This window comes from Eurypyga helias, unplaced genomic scaffold (assembly GCF_000690775.1).
Source record: "Eurypyga helias isolate BGI_N326 unplaced genomic scaffold, ASM69077v1 scaffold7684, whole genome shotgun sequence".
Lineage (NCBI taxonomy): Eukaryota > Metazoa > Chordata > Aves > Eurypygiformes > Eurypygidae > Eurypyga > Eurypyga helias.
This window is the reverse complement of record NW_010248179.1, coordinates 18,201-33,191: the sequence shown is the minus strand read 5'-3', so window position 1 is coordinate 33,191 and position 14,991 is coordinate 18,201. Positions and strand designations below refer to the sequence as shown.

General features: G+C 36.8%; 1 protein-coding gene across 1 annotated transcript in view; it reads left to right on the top strand.

Annotated features, from left to right (window-relative positions):
- Nucleotides 1-14,707, top strand: part of LOC104509135 (parkin coregulated gene protein homolog) — a gene marked incomplete at its 3' end in the record, with an annotated part of 50,492 nt that extends 35,785 nt beyond the window's left edge. The window contains exon 2 of the mRNA XM_010150974.1: nucleotides 14,573-14,707. Within this exon, the coding sequence (XP_010149276.1) occupies nucleotides 14,573-14,707 (135 nt within the window). The remainder of the gene's footprint in view (nucleotides 1-14,572) is intronic.
- Between the last annotated feature and the right edge of the window lie 284 nt (nucleotides 14,708-14,991).

Below are 14,991 nucleotides of genomic sequence, written 5' to 3'. Positions count from 1 at the left end.
AGCAGGAACTTAGATGTTACAATGCAAAAATGATGAATTAGATGAATTAGACAATCTGACAAAAGAACCACTTTTATTCTGGAAAGGGTATGCACATTGTGCATATATTTGTGCATGCCATTGTGCTCACCTTTCAGTTTCTCTTAAGTAAAAAAGTCCTTGTTCATTTTTTAGAATCTTCAAATCACCAAGAAAAGAAAATTATCATTAAGCTTTATACATTCACTGTGTAGGTAGTTATGGCTAGTTTGCTAATAAAATATAGTGAAGATACTTTCCTTCTGTCCTTTGACTTTCACCTGTGACTATCTTCATGCTCCTTACTAAGCTCAAAACTGGGGAAGGTTGATTCTGCTCCCATCAGCACCCTAACAGAACAGCTCCTGAGACGGTGTATAAGAAGAGGAAATAATCATGATGAGGAAAAGAAAATGCACAGTTGGTCATATTTGCTGTAAGTTAAAGAAAGTACTCTAGAACTGTCACGGGGATTCTTGGAGTGCAAAGAATGAAGCAAGCTCCAAAAAATTTGCAAAAACTGTGTTTTGACTAGCTAGATAGAAGATGTCTTCCTATGCCAAAAAACATCTCCAAGAAGATTCCTGTGAAACACAGTAAAACTTACGTCATTCTTCGGTGTTTCAAGACTAGATGGAATGAAAGATGTATTTAATAATGAAAAAAAAATACCTAGCCAAATCTATAATCACATAAATGTATAGGACAAGAAGGCTAGCAAGCTGCTCAAGTGACATTTTAAGTTCTAATTATCTTGCACAGAAAGAAACTGAGGAAATTACACTGAAGCAGTTGGGCAGCATATGTCAGTGAATGACGATGATGCTGAAAAGAATCTGGGTCTCAGACTTCTTTTCAAAATGGAAAAAAAAGCCCAAAAACCCTGTCAGTACTTTCCTGTCTAAAGCTAATCAGCTTGCTGAAAAGAGAGATATTTCTAATATTTCAAGACACTTTTGATCACAACAGAAATAATGTGTCACATTCAGTAAAAAAAGTTGATCTAGCTCTACTTCACCACATACCTGAAACATCATGATGTCCAAACAGTTAATATCAATTTCTGCCCAAATGGTCTTTTAAAAAAATTATGGTAGAACTCACAGTTTATTAACTATAGATACTTCTGAAGACAATTCAGTAATTTCAGCAAAAGAGGAGGCTTCAAAAAAGGTCTCAAGGCAAAGAGAGATTAAATCAATTTAAAACCATTTCTTAAGTCAGAGCACACATAAATGGAGGAATTGTTAAAGAAAAACATGAGACTTGATATGGGAAAAATTTTAAACTTGTCACTGAAGATTAACAAAAATTAACATATGATTGCCAAACTAAGAAGTATGAATAACTTAATTGTAAGAACTTTTTTAAAAATTAGCAAAAGAGTCCCACATATCTTCCAGACCTCAAAAAGACCACAAAATTCTCCCTGTCCTGAATATGGGACAGATTGATTTAGCTCATATTAACAATGCTGTATGGATTAAAGATGCTACATGGCAGATGAGAATTAGAAATAGCTATATTCAATAAATATAAATTGTAATAAAAGCCCACAGAGTAGGAAGTTTGAAGTTTTTTTGTTTAAATATTTCATATTTCTCGTCAAGATATGCAGACTTGATAGTCACCAGTAACAGACAACATTTCTGCCAGCTGTGCTGAAATTATTAACATAATCAAATTTCATCAACACCTTTTTAAACATGAAAAATTATTTTTCAATGAAAAAGGATGCAAACAAACATTAAGTCTAGGTGGTTATGGAGACTGAAAAATAAACATATGGAGAATATATATGACTACAAAAAGGTTTTTATTAATCCTGCATTTGCAAATATGAAAAGCATCTTGAATACAAAATCTACTAAATTAATAGCAATATGACCTATGACAAACATTTCTGTCCCTCCACAATCACAACCTAGCCACGGTCAGTATCTCATCTCCTCAGTGTCTCAGTATTGTGTAAGAGCTCCTTTTCACTTGCATCCTATTTTGAATTCTGATATAACACAAAATTGACTCTCTTTCACCAAGGAAAGCTTTACCTCTCCTAGGGGCATTTTTTTTTACCTATATGAAAAAGACAAATGGAGATTGTTAAAAACTTTTCAATTGCATAGAGTTTTAATTAAACAACTATTCTTTTCCTATTAGGGTTTCTCTGTGAGGGAATGATTTGAATTTAATGTCAAAGAAAGCCATTGATCTGTTGTCCTTGCAAAAAGTACACGTATCTTAGCAGGTTAATACATACCTTCATCAGCAACACTAGCACTGAGAGAAAGGGAAAAGAAAAGAACCTGCCATACAGAAGAAGAGATATTGCATCATATTCTAAATTCTGATTTCAATACCAACAAACTTTTATGCTACTATTTTGTCCCAGTAATATCTTACATGATTATTTGTAATAGATTTGAATCTGAAAGGAATAAGGCAATTAGAGAAGTAGAAAAAATATTCACATAGATGAAATGTTACACACCCCAGATTTTGAGAAGCTGCATGTATATTCCTAGAAGAAAGGAATACAAGTGAAGGATTCATGTGTGTAGGTTTTGTGTGTTTGGTTCTAATGATAACAAATAAATAAATTGAAGTGCTGGACTGGCTTTCTATTAACTAGATAAAGAAACATGAAGATAATTCAAGTGTTATATGGCACTAAATTTTAACAGATGGAGGCAGAAGCCCTCCTATGTAGAGAACATATGTGTAGCTTTAAGAATGTTGATTCTTCTTATATTTTAATATTTTAGGATTCTCCTAAAAGCCTTAGAACTGTCCACGAAACCAGCAGACAACCCCACTCAGACACACAAAAAGGCTTTTCACATATGCTTTCTGATACACTATTTTTAGAAAGCTGATTAAACTACAGGTAAATGTGGTGACACATCAGCTACGCTGTCTTTTTTCTATATTGTCAGTGGCAGCTTAATATTTGTATAAGGTGTACTTGGCAACAGGCACAGATGGTCAAGCGACAAACAGCTGACTTGTTGAAAGGCTCTTTGCCAGTGGCATCAGTACATGTGACAGTGATTTCTACTGTTATTGATAGTAATGTTCATAATAGTATAAGAAGCTGCTTTCATTCATATAAAAACCAGAAAATTATTATCACATATTAATTTTCCTGTGAATTGTGCCTATATATTGATTTCAGTGGAAATTATCAGATGTTTATAGTCAGGCATGTCCTTTTGAATTAAGTTAAAGCAGAAGTGTTTTATTTCCAACATATTATGTTATTCATGAAGTGATTTGAGAGAAGAAAAATAACTAGATTGTTTTGAGGGAATCCTAAAATTTCATCCTGTTCTTGATAAATACTGGTTTTTTCAAGTGTATTAAAAAATGCAAGATTTCACAATTTATTGATGCAGTCAGAGCAAACACGCATGTTACATACTCTCATCATGAATTAAAGACCCTCACTTATGTGGCTTAATATCTCAAAAGTGAAATATAAAACTGTCTTCTGAGTTTTGTTCATCAAGCAAGGTTGGCAGTTCACTTAAATGCAGTCTGCTGACACCTGCACGGAGAGTAAGCTGAGAATTGAATTATTTCCTACAAGTGAAATTTGCTATCCATTTAAGACAGGCAAGGAAAAGTTTCTAAATAAGCAACTCCTAAATGCTCTATAAATATTTCAGCAGTAATTATGAACAACAGTCAGTAAATTTTATCAGGTGATGCAAAAGAAGTTGACAAAACCAGGTTTTTTCCTTTATGTTTATAAAGAGGTGAAGTTTGCGGGGGATAATTTTACATCTAGCTGTTAGTGTCATCTCACTTTCAGATCCATCTTTCTAATTTTCTGGGGGGTTTTGAAAGCAAGGCATACATGAAGTTGGAAAGAAAATTGATCTGCTGTGGCTGTTTAGATACAAACCTTTTTAAGCAACTGTGGTGGCATTCCAACTCTGTTGAACCATTTCAATGCACCCTCCAGCAAAAAACTAATGTTAACAGAGTAATGTGAATAGTATCCTGGCAAATTAGAGCATTGAAATGGCTCGGTGCAGGGTCAGGCAAACACCAAAACCAGTGTAAGAGATAGTAGAGATCCAACTGAAAGGGAGGGCAGGACTTTGGAAATTTAGTATAATAATAAACAGGATCACTATACTATGGTCTTGCTTTTATTCTCTTCCCTAGGTGTTCCCTGTCAGGGTCACAATAATTCAGGATGTTAGTGGTATTCCAACGTGGACCTTCATACAGGTCTGTTTAAGGGAAATGCAAAACAGGCTGAGAATAACTTTCCTAAGGTTTTACATGTTTACCAACCCTTATTTACTTTGAAATACACACAGATATGCCATGATAATGTATAGAAGCATTATAAAGAACTAGAGTACAGAAATCAGGAAAAAAATAATTATATTATTTTTTAAAAAAGCCACGTTTCATTTTGTCTCTTAGCCAACCACATGCTTCTAACTTGCAGTATGTAGCACTAAAACATGTTGATTTGACATCCAAAATTACATCTGCTGCCACAAAGAATGTTGTAGTTACTTCTACATCATGGAGCAGTGCAGGGCAATAGGAGATGATCACCAAAAGAAAATTGTTGATGCTGAGGATGTGGTGTTTTACACATTTCAGGAATTTTCTTCAGTCAGACTGACTCTAATCTGAAAGGACTCCAGTTCATTCTCTTAGAAACTGGTTCCTGATATGAACCGTAATTGGGTGCCACTTCAGAAGCACACTTCTGATCCCATCTGAAACATGCAACCAAATGTACTCCCAGTAAATTTATATTTTTCTGAACGTTAGACTGGAGATGGAAGAAATTTCACAAGCAGGGAAAATTTAGGAGGCTCCCAGATTTAGTGGAATTGATGCACTGGAAAGCCCTGTGAAACTAATAAAGCAAGAAAAAAATGCTGTGTTCATCTGTAGACGGGAAGCAGAGAAATATATTAGCAGTTGTCACTCTTCTCCCTTTGCATTATAGGAAATTGCTTGGCAAGCATCAGGAGAGAAATCCAAATGTTATGAAATAGTCACACTATACTCCATTAGAGAATAAGAGATGGAGGACCTTCTGAGAACAAAGTGCTGTAGAGGAGTTTATAACACAGGCAAATGTGGCTTATCAGAACAGCTTATCTTTTCCCCAATCAAAAATAACATTTCTGAGGTGATGAAATGGAGTAATTCCATATGCAGCTTATGACTTACTTTCAGTAGTGTCTCAAGGCAATAATGACATACAATATCTTTGTACAAAATCACGTCTGATTTTTCTTTCAAGTTCTGGTGCTTTAGAAGCATTCATAATGTTTGCTGACCTTCTATCAGTAGTTTGATTTTGGGGTCTTAAAATTGATTTCTCTCATTTTGACTTTTGAAGCTATGAGATGGGCTTTGATCAGTTGTCCAGCTTTTTGCAGGAACCCCAGAAGCAGCTTTTAAGCATTAAATGTGGCAACATTTGAAACATATGAAGAGTGGCACATGTGAAGAAAGATCTCCCTGTTTCCTTTTGGATATAAAAAGCTTTTGTCTGATACATGTTGATGGATCGTGTTCTTTTGATATTAAATGCTTGTGATAATGATATTGAATAAAAGGAATTAATGTGGAACTCAAGAGTACCTACTGGGACATCTTACTGTGCCTCTCCTGTCATTTGAAGTTTCTCATTCAATTTTTGGTGTGTCTGCATAGGAAACCAAAATACGATTGTAGAATGTATTAACCACCTCTGTTAGTTTAATAAAATTAGGATCAGTAGACGAAGACAGAGCAGTACAGGCTTTGTTGCTTATTGCCTGTCAGAGTAGACACTCTTGGGGATGCCCAGGGCAGATTCTGATTGTTAGCACTTGCTAAGATTTGTGTTTCCAAGTTTTTGCTACTACTGTTACTCATGTTTATTAGAAAAAATGTGGATATGTCACCAAATATTATTATCATGCTATTGTTTTGTTGTGTTGGTAGGTAACTGCCAAAATCTTGATGTTTTCTCATACATGATTGCTGGGCTTGTCTTAATGATGGACTCTCTGTGTTACAATATAGACACATGTAGGGTACTTTTGTGCATACTAACTACAGAATCACAAACTGGGGATCACAGCTTTTGCACCTAGGCTTGCTCTCTGGGCACAAGTTGTAACTAGGCAGTGTTTTGCAGATGCCTGGACAGCCAAGTTAAGAGCTCTGTCACACTATATGGATGAGGACCTGGTGGTTGATGGTTCTAGTAAAGCTTTGTATGTGAACGTGGCACTGCATAATGTTAGGTATATTATTTGGCTTTTGCTCCTGCTAGCTTGTGTGTTTCTTCATTTCATGGTGTAATTTATTTGACTTATTAAATATATCTTGGGTTTTCCTTGAGGTTTATATTAGGATTTGGCAGCAGCTTCTGGCTCCAGCACACAAGGAAATAAATGGTGATATTTCCTGTGGGGAAATCAGTGGGTTGCCAGTTGGACTATGCTGCATTAGCCAAGTAGATTGTTAGTTTAATAATAATTAATGAATCACTATATAACAACAATAGAATCTCATTCCGTTTTACTTTTAGGAAGTAGAAACATTGGTCTCAATATCTTAATTCCTACAACTTAATAAGTGATCACATCTTTCATGTTTCACACAACACTTGAACAATTATTGACTTCTGATTTGAACAAAACAACCGATGTCGGCATGGGAAGATGAGAAACTGTATGTGAAATTAATTCTTGATGTTCAATATAAATTCAGCACTGCTTCTTGAAGAATGTCTCCTATTTCTTCCTGTCCCATTCCATGCTGCTCCCTCCCTTATGCCAGCTTTGGTATTCACTCATTCTTGTAGTAAACTACCATAAGGATCTAATATTTCACAAAGCAACCTAACAAAAACAAACAAAGAAACAAACACCACCCCCCAAAAAAACCCCAACCACCACCACCAAAAACCAAACCAAAACAGAAACATCCCTTTGTTCCTGGTCTGGTCCTCTGAACACCTCCGTGAAAGCTTCTGTCATTAAGGGAGTGCAGTACATTGTGGTAGTATCCAGGCATATGGGGTGGGAAAGGCCACTTATCTCCGTGTCAGTGTCAATTTCTGTCTGGCTTAAACTGCTGGTGAAATTAATGTTAGTTGTCACAAAAATCACTAGTTGTCATGTGCAGGTACATATTTAGGTCTCTAAACAAACAGTTGACACTCAGAAAATTTGGAAAATTCAGTCTTCAAATAATTGCTGTTTAAATCTGGCTTCAAATAATTTTTCTTAGTAATTTTTCTAATATGCCATCACTGAAAAGTCTTAAGAATACAACCTGATACAATGGTTTTAAATCCCCTTGAGTCAATGAAAGAAATACGGTGTTTCTTAATGGCTTGTATCTTTTATCTTGTCACATAGTTCAATGGCATAGAATTACAATAAATTAGTTTTGCAATTATCAAACTCTTCAACTTCTTTTTGGCATTTAACGAACCTCAAAAGCTGTTTATTGCTTCATATATTTTGCTGTCATGAATATTAGCCCTTAATTAACTGGAACTCTAATCTTAATCTTTCTAGCTATGTTGCAATTAAATATTTTTGTTAGGTTGAAAAAGATAGTATTTATTAGAGTTTTTTCCAATAAATGGAATATTTTCAGAATTACCTTTTTATTAACTATAACAGTATAAAATGTAGGACAAAACTCATTCTCTCAAGGAAAAGCATTGTGTTCTTTCTTTTTGTATATTTGACTTACCAACGTAAAATCACAGAGAAGCCTCAGCTGAGAGGGACCTCTGGAGATCATCTGGTCCAGCTTCCTGTTGAAAGCTGGGGTTTAAGATTGTTTTTTTGGGTCCCTGCCAAGCCAAATCTTGAATATTTTCAGGGAGATTCCACCACTTCTCTAGACAACCTTTTCCAGTGTTTCATTTTTCTGATGATGAGAGCTCTTACCTTGTATATAGCCACAATTTCCCTTGAAGAAATTTGCATCTGTTGTCTCTTGTCCTGTGCATCCTTCTGAAGAGAATACCTCCATCTTCTCTGTAATATGATAGGGATTGGGAAACTGTAATTAGATCCTCCCCTGAACCTTCTCTGGGCTGAACACATCCAGTTCCTTGAAACTTCTGCGAAGATCTCCAGACCAATGATGTTCTTAATGATCCTCTGCTAGACCCTCTCCTTTTTTTGTCAGTTTTTGTCATGAACTAAGAGGACCAGAACTGGACACAATACTCCAGGTGTGTCCGAACAAATGTGAAGTAGAGTGGAATTCCTTGATCTGCTGACTGTACCCTTACCGATGCAGCCCAGATCACATTCTGCCTTCATTGCTACAAAGGCATTTCTCGCTCAAGGTTAGTGCTGTCCGTGAGAATCCCCAGGTCCTTTTCAGCAAAGCTGCACCCCATCTAGTCAGATCCCACCCAGCTTGTAGTGCTGCTTGGGGTTATTCTACATCATGTGCAAGACACTGCAGTCCTTCTGACCCTGTCTTCAGTTTGTGAAGGCCTCTCTGCATGGTGGCTATTCCCTCTAGTGTATAGCACCTCTTCTCCCAGTTTGGTATGATCCACAAACTTGGTAAGCAAGCATTCAGTTCTGTCACCCACGTCCTTTATAAATATGTTGAACTGTATCAAACCCAATACCAACCTCCAGGAACAACCTTTTTTGAGCAGCTGCCCATGATCTAGTAAAAGCATATCAGTCTTACCCTAAAAGTTGAAGCCATAACATTTCTGTAAGATTTTGAAAAACATAGTTTATGTAAGCAGGCTGGCAAATCAGATTATTTCAACTATCACTAGGATCAGTAGGTGTTATCCCTTTGATTTCTACATTTTTCCCCTGAAATTATGGGCCAGATGTGTCTTCAGAAACTGTCACATTGCAGCTAGGAAAGTCCTAATAAGTTGTACATATAGAAATGCTAAATATGCAAAAGGAAGAAAGCTATTAAGAATGGTCATTCAGCTGAAAAACATTTTTCTATTGTGAAAAACATCTCTTCTGTATGAAAAGCAGAAAAGAGATAAAATTGACTTTGTTTCTTGGAGAACTTGACACCCAAAGGTTTTGAGACAGCTGTTCACTGTGGATACTCTGTTCCACAATTCAATTGTTGCTCTTTTATTACTTTTTTATAGCAATTAACTGGCATTCCTTCATTGTGATAGTCTGCAAATAGAAAGCAAAGAAAAAGTCTGATCTCAAAAAGCGCTACTTAAAATCAAAGTATTAAAAAATACCCCATAAAATAGATCAGGAAATTTAAAAAGTGAAAAAGTAAATTATACATACATACTTTTCCTCAGGCAGACTGTTGAAGATGCATGGCTAGAATGACCCAAAGAGAGGTCTGCATAAAAGGAGAGTGTTCAGAATACCAAATATGGTAGTGATGGTCTCCCTAGAAATAAAGATAGGAAGGAAAGAAAAGTATTTGCAAAAACTAAACAGTTTAAGTTTAGACATGCTATGTCTCATAGTCTACTTTTATCAGATGCAAACAAAAGGAACAAGTTGCCTCCAGGTAATAAAATTCAAGCAGAGCAACAGTACTCTTCATTCATCCAATGTACCATTTCTGCAATGCAGGGACAGTTCCATTCTCTTCCTGATGGGTGATCTTGCTTTGTTCTAGGTAGATCTTAGACTCATTCCTGTCTAGATGATTTCATTGCTTTGGAGTCAGCTGCTCTTCCTGGTATTTAAAAAGGCTCTATGCCTATTACAGACCATACTGGCAAGAAAAAACATGTTTAAGACAAAGGGAAAACTAACATATTTCTCTCTACACTATTTTCAAGCTGCTTCTCTTGGCTATACACACTACTTCGCTAGTTTTACACAATTATTAGATTAATAAGATGGGTAAGATATTCCATATTGAAGTGGAGACAATAATGACATGTAATGTTGAAATGAGAGATATGATCATAGATGAAAGTTATTAATGGAACTTCTTAAGAAGTGGCTTTAGGACTAACATTATTTAGTATTTTCATTAGTGACCTTGACCAAAAAAAAAAAAAAAGATTGTGTAATGTAATTTATAGTTGACATAAAATTTGCAGTTGTTATTAAAACAGATTAAGATCATGGTGTCACACAGATGGAAGTAAAAGCCCTTGAGAACTGGTGTAATAGAAATGGAATTAAATATAATAGTACAAAGTACAAGATAACACACTTAAAACTAATGACAAGAAATTCTGTTATTAATATAGAACTCATCAACTGGAAAAGATAGTTGCTGTGGCAGTTAATCAAAGGAAAACTATGAGATGCCAGTGTGATGTGGCCATGAGAGACTAAATGTAATGCTAGGAGATCTACCAGACAGACTGATCACATGAAAAAGGATAATACTGTATTTCTGATCACTGATAATGTGGATTTAGTAAACCTGAATGGATTTATCTTTCATCAGCTTTTCCTGTCACAGTTTGAATGTACAGAAACTTTATGATTCCTAACACTGACTTTTGATAAGGAGTTCTATACATCCACTACTTGCTGCATGAATACGTAACTACTTTTGTTTGTTCCAAACTTGTCACTTACTAGATCTTTTTGATGCCCTGTACTTCTCCTGAACAAGACAGTGGAAAATCTGTCTTTATTCATCCTCTCCATGAAGTCATGGTTTTATGGATCTTAATTATACTCCTCATTAGTCATAATTTTCCTGGTTTGTTTTGTTTTTGTTTTGTTTTTTTGTTTGTTTGTTTCTTTTTTTCCCCTCTTGTGAAAGCCACTCCTTATCCTCAGTCATTATCCTCCTCTGAACCTTTTCTAATTCTACTATACCTTTTTATGAGGCAGCAGACCAGATGGGCATACTATTTAAGATGTGGTTTCTAACCAGTGAAGTAAGGGTAGTGCACAACAGCCTTTAAACAGTCAAGACACAAATAAACAGATTTGCAATTTTTTAAAGACTTTATATGTATAATAGAAGAATATTAGAGGAATAATAGAGAAATGGATGTGATAATCAAGATCCTTTTAGCCCATCTAGTTTTGTTCCTGAATAAAGAATAGGAAAAAATCAAATTAACAGAAACATATTTTCTAAAAAATGTAATAGAGGAAGTTTCATAGCAAATTTACTAACATGAGTATGGAAGAAGATGTTTGGTTTCAGATAAGCTGTAGTTTGCGATTGCATGATGATAGTCTGTAAGAAGTAATTAAGATTGTATCTCATGTAATCAAGACATTTTCTTTATCAATAATTTAAGTAAAAATTTAATATAACAGTTACTCCTTATATTTTACAGAAAATAATGTTTTAAAGGATGTGTGAAGGTCCTGTGTGAAAAATACATAAAAAGAACATAAATGCTTTCCTAGGGGCCTCAATTGAGCAGTGACTTACAGACTTGCCTAGAACACAGAAAAATAATTTTAAGTACAAGTGAAAGCACTTATAGTAGTGACACAGAACAAATTGTTCTTCTGCAGACCAATAAATGTAGATTTCTTTATATTTGTTAGAAATGCTTTTCTTGGAGTATTACTCTCAACTGCTGCAGATGTTTTTACTAAGCTATGCATATCAAATCTATTTTCACTAGATGTGGTCTATCTGTGACAGCAATGTGCAACAATACCTCACAGTTTGGTAGCCCTAGTTTAAGCAATTTGTAGTCAAGTAGCGTATCGACATGTCACTAGTGGACCCCTGTACCTCAGTCAGTGAAAAATGATGTCAAAAGAATTTGGAGGAAGAAAGTGCCAAATCAGATTTAGATCTGTACTTAACACAGTTAAATTACAGAATAGTAAAAATGAAGGAAAGGATGTTACATGTTTGCATTCTGTTCATTGTAAAGCTGAGTGTCTGTACTGGTAGAAACTAACATAAGGACCACTGAAGACAGAGAAACAAACGGAACAATACAAAATACTGGGTATGATTTATGATCCTTGAAGCTCCCAGCTTTTCTTGAAAATGACACTTTCCATGTTATAAAAGGTAGCAAGTCATAAAGGCACTTTTGAAAAAAGAGACACACAGAGAATTGTAGAAAGTTCTTATCCTAAATGTATGGCTAGAAAAAACAACCAAAAAAAAGCCAAGGGTTTCTCAGGGAAGAATCAGTTGTCAAGGACATTTGAGATTAGTTTAGCTCTCAGTCTCTTTTAGGATTTGAGATTAGCTTTGTTAATTAGCTGAAACAATAGATTTCTTATAAGTACTTGAAATTCTGTTATCTTAGTGCCAATTGTTAGTTGCTGTTACTACTATGTTTGGCTGAGAAAAAAGTTCCAGCATGAGCATTTTGGAATTGGGCTGTCACTCAGGCTATGTAATATGCTGACCAACAGTGACTCAGATAAGGAACTAAGCAGAGCTGAATCAAATTTCTTCCTCCAAGGCATCACAGACCGAGAGGTGAGCTCTGAGAGGACACTTCCATTGATTTCTGCCAGTGCTTCAGTCATCAGTACTGATTAGGTATCAATTTAGATTACATATCAGGAAGAAGTTCTTCACAGAGAGGGTGGTGAGGCAGTGGACCAGGTTGCCCAGAGAAGCTGTGGATGCCCCATACCTGGAAGTGTTCAAGGCCAGGCTGGATGAGGCTTTGATCGACCGGGTCTAGTGCAAGGTGTCCCTGCCCATGGCAGGGGAGTTGGAACGAGATGATCTTTAAGGTCCCTTCCAACCCAAACTATTCAATGATTCTATGATTCATATGAAAACCAGATCCATAGCATTTGAGGGAGGAATATGGTGAAGGAGGTTAGGTAATGGCCAGAGAAAGACAATGGAAAGTGAGGACAGTTACATTAGATGGATACCAAGTAAATGACTTCTATAAAGAAACAAATGGAAAAATATTTCTCAAGGAGAAATGCTTAATTTTCCAAGAACTTCTACTGTATAATGTGAATGGTGTTTTGCTCTTGGTATTTTTTCTTGCTTAAACATGCTGTGGTAATGGAAATAGCTACTTTGAAATATGAAGTTTTTATGGGACAACCTGAAAGTAGTAACAAAAAAAAAAAAAAAAAAAAAAAAAGGCAGTTAAGAAAACCTGTAGATCATTGCCAAAGAAGTGAAGTCAGTGGTAAGGGACTCTGGATCACAGGTATTTTTTTCATCAATCCTCCAGGTCAAAGGGCTTTGAAATGGCCAGTTGATCCTGGCAAATGAACAAATGGTTACAGGACTGGTGCCACAGCCAGGGGTTTGGCTACTTAGATCATGGGACCCACTTTGAGAAATCCAGTGTACTGAGGGCTGATGGGATCCATTTGTCAGAGAAACGGAAGACCATCTTCTGTCATAGGCTTTTAATCATAGAATCATAGAATGGTTTGGGTTGGAAGGGACCTTAAAGATCATCTAGTTCCAACCCCCCTACCATGGGCAGGGACACCTTCCACTAGACCAGGTTGCTCAAAGCCTCATCCAGCCTGGCCTTGAACACTTCCAGGGATAGGGCATCCACAGCTTCTCTGGGCAACCTGTTCCAGTGCCTCACCACCCTCTTCATGAAGAACTTCCTGATATCTATTCTAAACCTCCCCGCTTTCAATTTAAACCCGTTACCCCTTGTCCTGTCACTACAGGCCCTTGTAAAAAGTCCCCCCCAGCTTCCTTGTAGGCCCCTTCAGGTACTGGTGAAGAGGATTTAAACTGAAGTTGCTGGGAGAGGGGACCTCAATCCATCCCACTCATACCAGTTTGATACCAGTGCCAGCAATAGATGCCCAGACCCTGCGAAGTATCACAAGTCAGAAGGAGAGCACCTGGGGAACAACACAAAGGGAATAAACAAGAGGAGTTAGACATGCACATGCCTGCAAGGCTATGTTCTTATTGGCATCATGGAGATATGGTGGGATGGCTCTATGACTGGAGCATGGAAGGATACAGGCTCTTTAGAAAGGACAGGCAAGGGAGACGAGGAAGGAGTGTCACCCTCAATGTGAATGAGCAGCTAGAGTGCATGGAGCTCATCCTGAGGATGGATGAGGAGCCAGCTGGGAGTTTATGGGTCAGGATTAAAGAAAGGGCAAGGACAGGTGACATTATAGTGGGGGTCAGGTACAGGCCACCTGACCAGGAAGACCCAGGGGATATGGCCCTCTATAGACATAAGGGAGCAGTGTCATGCTCACAAGCCCTGGTTCTCATGAGGGACTTCAGCCACGCCAGTATCTGTTGGAGGGACAATACAGCAGCACGTAGGCTATCCAGAAGGTTCCTGGAATGTGTTGATGATAACTTCCTTCTCCAAGTGATGGAGCCAAGGAAGAAAGATGCTATGCTGCACCTTGTTCTCATCAACAAGGAGGGGCTCATGGGGAATAAAACTAGGTGGGCACTAGATGATTTTAAGGTCCCTTCAAACCCAAACTATTATATGATTCTATGATTCTGTAGCATGTAAAGAAGAAAGCAAATTATAATTTGTGACATCAATATTATTCTTCTTTATTATCTGTTTATATTTTGAGCCATATAAATTAGGCTTTTTCTGGAAATACATTACCACTGAACTATGGTTTTTTTTTGTTTGGTTTGGTTGTGTTTTGTTAAGGTAAGAGGGCCCCCACTTGCAGGAGCATTTAAAGAAAGACCAGCAAAGCCCACAGCATTTCGCAAGTTTTATGAGCGAGGAGACCTCCCAATTGCCCTTGAGCATGATACTAAAGGAAACAAAATCTTCTGGAAGGTAAGTCATGGCACATCTGTGACAGCCAGCTGAGCTTATTGAAGTGACATCTCTCATTGTCAAACAAAGTTGGCTTATAAGTAAATAAACTGAAATAATTTCTTAGCAAATGGAAGATGGTAGAGAATCTGTTAGAGAAAGGCCCCTGAGTCAGCTGTCTACCTTGGCTAACAATTAAATTATATGCTGCAAAAAGGAAAATGACAGAGTTGCTTTGCCTTAGAGAATTGTCTCCTGCCCAATTCATCTCTATTTTTATGAGGCCCTGGCAATGCAGTCTGTTT